Source organism: Vespa mandarinia, chromosome 3, assembly GCF_050613455.1.
Source record: "Vespa mandarinia isolate Hongniang chromosome 3, ASM5061345v1, whole genome shotgun sequence".
In the NCBI taxonomy this organism is placed as follows: Eukaryota; Metazoa; Arthropoda; class Insecta; order Hymenoptera; family Vespidae; genus Vespa; species Vespa mandarinia.
The window spans coordinates 11,687,501-11,695,000 of NC_140812.1; the positions used below are offsets into that span (position 1 = coordinate 11,687,501).

General features: G+C 34.2%; 1 protein-coding gene across 4 annotated transcripts in view; it reads right to left on the reverse strand.

Annotated features, from left to right (window-relative positions):
* Positions 1 to 7,500, reverse strand: part of LOC118445050 (uncharacterized) — a 106,227-nt gene that overhangs the window by 4,366 nt on the left and 94,361 nt on the right. For all 4 annotated transcript variants that reach the window (XM_035873963.2, XM_035873961.2, XM_085655851.1 and 1 more), the window contains 3 exons: positions 1,222 to 1,469; positions 577 to 1,084; positions 1 to 474 (listed from right to left, as the gene is read on the reverse strand). The exon at positions 1 to 474 is cut by the window's left edge and continues 1,267 nt beyond it. In XM_035873963.2, the coding sequence (XP_035729856.2) occupies positions 1 to 474; positions 577 to 1,084; positions 1,222 to 1,469 (1,230 nt within the window). The remainder of the gene's footprint in view (positions 475 to 576; positions 1,085 to 1,221; positions 1,470 to 7,500) is intronic.

Consider the following 7,500-nt stretch of genomic DNA (forward strand, 5'->3'; position numbering starts at 1 on the left):
CAGGATTGATCTTAGTCGAGGACGTTTGATATATTAAAGATTTAACAGGAAAACTTGGTGCCACGCTCGACACCGGCTTTTGATGAGTCTGTAGATTTCGATGATTATGGGTTTGTGTGATGGACGGCGCTGAGCCGAGACTGGAGGTCGAGGAACTCGTTGAATTGTACTGCTTCGTTTGAGAATTACCATGTTGTGCCTGTTGTTGTTGCAATTGTGATTGCTGGGGATGGGCATGAATCCTAAAGTTCTGTGACAAATTTTCCTGAGTGAAATTATTATGGGTTGAGGCGATGAGATTGTTATTGCTATTATTATTGTTGTTATTGTTGTTGTTGTTATTATTGTTGTTGTTGCTGCTATTCATATTGTTATTGTTGTTGCAGTTGCCTTGCAAATTGGCAGTCTGGTTACCAAGATTTTGATTGTGCTGCTGTTGTTGCTGTTGATTCGATCCAAGGGGTTGCGATTGACCTGGAAAGTCATATGTAATCGTTTATCGGATGGGGAAAAGGGATGGGACGTAAGGCAAATGACGTTTGAAAGAAAAGTGAAATTATTTCGAGGAAAACCGACCTTGTATGTGCGATTGCGACTGGCTATGGGCGATTTGATGACCGAATTGTTGAAAGGCCGTCCTCTGTCCGAGTTGGGAGGCGCTCGCGCTGTGCTGTATTTTGTTTTTGTTAACGTCGTCCTCGACGGCCTTGAAGTTCACGGTGAACTTAGTGTTGTAAGGTAGCGTCTGATACTTCGGATCATTTTTGTTCAGATTAAAGTCGTTGTCGTTCGGTATGTGCGAATAGGGTTCAATGGCGGCGATGTTCCCGGTGGGTCTCGCTTTACTGCCGGCATTAAAATCGAGCTTGGATTCTGGGAAACCGGTGTTCGTCGTAGCGTTCGTTCGATTCGTCGAACCAAGTTGTTGGCTAAGACGTTGATTCAATGCTCTTTTCCGTTGTAAACGACCCTGAAGTTGCGCTATCCTCGCGTCTATAGACGCCATTTCTGCTTGTCTCTGAGCCAGTGCTAATCTCTGCTGAGAGACTACTTGATTTTGCTGCTCGTTCATCTTGTTGCGATACTGCGTGGAACGATTAGAAACGATTTTTACGTTACGTTACGTTACATAGAGAGAGAGAGTCATGTTAAAGATCGAAAGAGAATAAATCGTGTGTATCCTTTATTGGGGTCTTTTTGGAAAATCGAAAAATAACTTACCATAAGTTCCCTTCTGAGTTTTTCGAGCTCAGCACTGGCTGGCGTCGGCAAGTGTCCCGCGGCGATACCACCGGCTCCGGTACCGGCGACGCCACCGCCACCACCGACGCCCGTTCCGGTGCCACCGCCGTTCTGACGACCCCGTAACTCCTCCAATTGTCGCGTCAGCTCTTCGACCTTCGCCACCGCCAGGGAGAGCTCCTTTTCCTTTTCATTGAACAGCGCTCTTATGCAGTCCAGATCCGAGGCTGTAAAGAAATGTAAAAGAAGCGTTTCAAATCTCTTTCTCTCTTTCTCTCTCTCTCTCTCTCTCTCTCTCTCTCTATCTCTTTCTTTCTTTTTATCTCTTTTTTCTTTTTTTCCCTTACTCTTTCAAGATCGCATTATCATTATCATTTTATCGTGTCGTATTTTTCTAAGCCCTTATTTCCTATTTGAAACGCCATTCATCATCATCATGATGATAACAATTTACACGATCGATAAATTGTTCATTAATGGAAAAAATAAAGGTGCGAAAAAGGAAAAGGGTAGAAAAGAAAATAATTAAAAGAGAAAAAACAATTAAGAAAAGAACGAACTTCGTTCTTTCCTATTTTCCGAAGTGAAGCTGACTTCGTTTCCTTTTGTCTTCCTTCCTTCCTTCGTTCCTTTTTCCCCTCTTACTCTCTAACTCCGGAATTAAGTCTTTCACTCTCTTTCTCTTTCTCTCTCTCTTTCTCTCTCTCTCTCGCTCTCTCTTTCTCTCTCTATCTCTTTTTCTCTCACTCACGTTTTACGCGCGTTAGATAGGGACTAAATGTACACAAAACGAGCTCTCTCAGTCCAATTTCACGATTTACTCTCTACGTTGGTACAATGTATCCAGCATAAGCCAGTTGGCCGCATTGAAACCTCAGATTTAATGAAAAACGATGCCATCCAATAGCCCGTTCCACTACTTTCTTTTTTTTCTCTTCCTCTTACCTATTTTCAAATTTATGTTTGGGATCGTCTATCAAACGAGGTCAATCAAACGGGGAAAAAAAAATATTTATGTCGTCGTGTTATAAGATCGATCTGACAGATCACTCGAGTATCTCATATTGTCAAGCTCTGATCATTGGATTTTTTGTTAAAAGTTTAAACTATTTCGTTTTAATTTCGCGAATATTTTATTATTTTTACAATTTTCTTTTTTTCTTTTTCTTTTCTTTTTTTGTACGATTTTAATTTTACAATGCGATAATGATCGTTCCACCTTGAAAAATATTTTTTATCAAAGAGCACACTGTGTTAAAACTGAAAAATCCTTTCTTTTCGTCACTATCGTTTTATTCTTCTTAAATGTTGTTTTCATATTATCAAATTCTGATCACTATTATTAAGAATTTGAATAATTTGATTATTACACAACGATAAGATCGTTCATCTTGAAAAAATTTTTCGGTCAAAGACACACCGCTAAAATTGAAATGATCTCTTCGTATAAACTATTCGTATTTATTATTCTTAAGAATTTACATATTATCAAAACTTTATAATATTATACTCTGTTAAGAATTTAACATTTCCTTTTTCTTTCTTTTCTTTTTTTTTTTTAAATTTTACATACCGACAAGATCACTCATATTAAACATTCTTTATCAAGGCCGCACCGAAGAAACTGAAAAGTCTTTAAAGTTTTCGTTTACGTTCACGTTTTCGTTTCCGTTCACGTTTTCGTTTCCGTTTCCGTTTTACTTTTTTTCTTCTTCTTCTTCTTCTTCTTCTTCTTCTTTTTCTTCCTCTCTTTTTCGATGAAAAGGATTTGAGTTTCGATATCGAGAGAATGATAAAAGTCGAGTTTCTTTCTCAAAGATCGCGGGTCAGCCTGCTGACGTTCGAGGTATGCGAGCACACGTGTGGCAAATTCGAAGGAAACTGTTGAATAAGCCAGACACGTGTACTCGAAAAGCCTCAGCAGCGTCAAAGTACGTGCCAAAAGCTCTTACGCACAAACTTTACTCCTCTTTTCTCTCTTTCTCTCTATTTCTCTCTCTCTCTCTCTCTTTCTCTTTTTCTCTTTCTCTCTCTCTCTCTCTCTCTCTTATTACTTCTCTATCTTCGAGTTACTTCGAGTGAGAGAGTAGGTCAAAGATCTTACGTCGGTTTTGTGCTTTTGCCAGCTTCATGACCAGGGTTGACCGTAAAAGTTTTTGCTTAAGGAAATGCAACGACGATTTGTCTCGAAATCACTTTACTATTTTATTAATTCTTCCATATCAAACGACTCTCATCTTTTCAATAGAAACGAAATCTAGTCTAAGATATTCCTAAGAGATTAAAACGCAATTAAGAGAATTAAATTTTAATTTACGACAATTTTTGTCAATCTTTTTTTGTTTCTTTTTCTTTTTCTCAATAATTTTTAAAATAATCCCGATAATATATATCCGAAGAAGAAGCTTGGCCTTGACTTGATATACCCATTGAGATAGATAGATAGATAGATTAGATAGATAGATTAGATAGATAGATTAGATAGATAGATAGATAGAGAGAGAGAGAGATAGGGAGAGAGAGAGAAAGAGGAAAGGAATGATGATGAATGGATTAATTCGATTAGTTCACGTGCAAACTTCGGAAACTATCTATGAGATTCTATTCACAGTTAGTTCAATCTCTAACTGTTCCTCGTTTGGATAGATAAGACAAAAGATAAAACTTTTAGGATTTAGTGGAGGCAAGAATAAAGGAAAAGATCGATCAATGTGTTTCAAGATACGTTGGACTATCGTGTAAATTCTTTGGATATCGTGACAAAAGATTCACCGCGACTAGAACAACAGAAATATCAGGATTCTATGCGATGCGACGGTATAACCGCGGATGCGGAAGAAATGAAAACGATAAAGGCAAGAGAATAAGACAAAGAGAGAGAGAGAAAGAGAGATATTTATGTGTATGTGATTTCTTAACGTGTGTTACATATACGTATATATACTATCTGCATTTTGATGCATAACGCGAAGGTGTACGATTCAACGAACGAATCGTTTTCAAAAAGGCAGAAAAATTGCAGTTTTAAAGATACAAAAATAAAGATCGCTCTTTCCACATCGAATAGTAAAATAGTATTCAATCTGATTTTCAATTCATATTAAAAACGATAAAGTAGGAATCGACACGATTCAACGGGATATTGCTTTTCGATTTATTTTTCACGTTTTATTTCTATTTTCACGATATTATAATAATAATAATAATATTAATAATACTAATAATAATACTAATAATAATAATAATAATAATAATAATAATAATAATAATAATAATAATAATAATAATAATAACAATAATAATAAAGAGATGATAATAATGATGACGATGAAAATGATAATGATAACGATGACGGTTACGATGATGATAATAATAATAATGAGCAACGATGAAATATTATAATTATTAAAAAAAAAAAAGAAAAAAAAGAGAAAAAAAGAAAATAAAAATATTCATGAGAGAGTATAAAACATTGATGAGAATTTTTCTGATAGAGAATGAAAAGTAAACGACAATGAGTGATATATCGTTCGGATTGCGACGATAATATTCAAATTGCAAATAAAATATCATTTTCGCAGATGTAATTTTTCTCATATAGAGATAAAATGAAATATTTAGGGAACTTCTCTGAGAGAATTCTTTTCGAATTTTTCATTCCATTTTTCTTTATATTCGAATTTCTCTCTCTCTCTCTCTCTCTCTCTCTCTCTCTCTCTTTTCTCTCTTTTTCGCTCTATATCGATTATTAAGTATAAATAATCCGATACAAGTCAAATATATGAGAAGGACGATTTTCTTCTGGCAATATCATCATCATCGATTTTCCTGTCTAACAGCGTATTCTTTTCGCGTTGCGAATTTGTGAATTCGATGCCATGAAGGAAAAGCTGAGCTTGCAAAAGTTCGATCGAGTAAAAATATTTTTAAAAAATCCTTTTGCAGAAGATTCTGGTACGAAAGGAAAAACGATTATGAGAGAAAGATAGAGATAGATAGAGATAGATAGAGATAGATAGATAGATAGAGAGACAGAGAGAGAGAGAGAGAGAGAGAGAGAGAATATGAGAGAAAGAAATGAACTCTCCAGGGATAATCTCCCCTTTTCATTATTTTAAATACTTATCATACAAAAGGAACGTTTGAATGAGAAAAGTTTATGTTAATACACGTAACTACTTATGTAATATATGTAAAATATATGTAATATATAAAAGCTTTATAAATCTCTCGGTACATTCAAATGCCTTAGATAATAATTTCAACTGGGATTTTGATGAAACGCGTGTATATATGTAATATCAGTTCAGTTACGATGAGAGAAATAGAAGAAGTGAAAATAGAGAGTCGATGAAAAGAAGAAGAAGAAGAAGAAGAAGAAGAAGAAGAAGAAGAAAAAGAAAGAAAAAAAAAATCAGGAAGATTCGCTACTTTGCTCAAAGCTCCGGCGTTTTCTTCTAAGAAAGAAGAGAATCTTCGTTCGTTCGTTCGTTCAATCGTTCATTCGTTCGTTCGTTCGTTCGTTCGTTCATTCGTTCGGAAGGTTGGATCGTCTTATTAGACTTTTCATTTCTATTTCGTGAGAAAAGGACGTTCGAAAAGTACGAGACGTTCCTTTACGTTTCCCTTGTTACGGTTATTCCACTGATTCGCACCGAAGCGGAATATCGAATATTATTGCCGGGTTCGATCTTACCTTATCATTTTATATAAAAAGAAAAAGAGAAAAGAAGAAGAAGAAAAAGAGATAAAAGACCAAAAAAGAAAAATATATATATATATATATATATATATATATATATATATATATCATACAAAAGAAAATATCTAAAAAATGCGAAGGTTTTTTTTTTTTTTTTTTTTTTTTTTTTTGATAAGAACATCGGTATAATAATATATTATAATTAACTATTAGAAAATATTTTTCATGATTTTCATCTGTCCCTGATAATAATGAAAAAGATTACGAATGGAAAATAAAAGGAGAAAGAAGAAAATCATTTTTCTTTTTTTAATCTCGTTGCGAATAAATTGATTATCAAGAAAAATCCAATTGATCTGTGCGCGTTGAAAACGATTATAGTATTTTCTTTTTTTTTTTTCTTTTCTTTTCTTTTCTTTTTTTTTCCTTCCTTCTTCTAATTCGTTATCGTCAAAACTGATCTTCGAAAGATACTATTGAATAAAGATTTTTTGGGGGATTTTGAAAATATAAGTAACAACGTATTTATATTTTCCGTTCTCTCGTACGGAAAATCGTCTCGTTTTTAAAATCATTATTATTATTATTAAAAAAATTCGCATATATATATATATATATATAAATATACACACATATATACAGGAGCGTACGAACCAACATAAATATAAAACGAATTGACCTCATTTTTCCTCACCAACGTTCCGTAATTAAACCGTATAACTATTATTTTAATGAACACACTTATTATTTGTTACATTTCTCGTAGGAGTGTTTTTCTGGTTTCTTCTTTTTTTTTCCCTTGTTTCCTTTCTTTCTTTTTTTATTTTTAATTTTCTATTTTTTCTTTTTTTTTTTTATTATTATTATTTTAAAAGCATGCTTTCCCAAGCTTCTGTTTTACGAGTACACCATCACATCGTGATGCATCGTGCACTCACCCACCGAGCAAAAATGTCGCTTTTAACATTTTTAATTCGTCCACTTTCTCGCGAAACCCTCAACTCGTCTAACTCTTTTAGTAATTTCGTTAAATAATGAGCTCGAGTATGCGTAGATGGTTCTATGTTTAACTCGTTTAAATGATTTCAAAGAGCTTGGCTTTATAAATGAACTTTCCTTTCTTTCGTTTCTTTCTCGAGAAAATCGAGAGGACTAACTCCATGAAAAAAAAAAAAGAAAAAAAAAAGAAAAAAAAATGAAAAGGAAAACAAAACAAAGAGGGAAAAAGAAAAACGATAGAAGGTAGAAAGAAGGGAGGAAAACAAAAAAAAAACAAAAAAAAAAAGAAAGAAAGAAGAAAAAGAAAAAGGGGAAAAAGAAAAACAGAGAAAAAGCTTCTTTGTAATTAAGAACGAATTGTTTACGTAAAAGCTAATTTACTGTCTCGAAGGTCGAGAGCACAATATGGATTTCCTGTCGTTTTCTTTCTCTCTCTCTCTCTCTCTCTCTCCCTCTCTCTCTCTCTCTCTCTCTGTCTCTATCCTTTTTTCTTCCTCTCTGCCCCACCTCCACTCTCTCTCTCTCTCTCTCTCTTTCTCTTCGTCAGATCTATAATC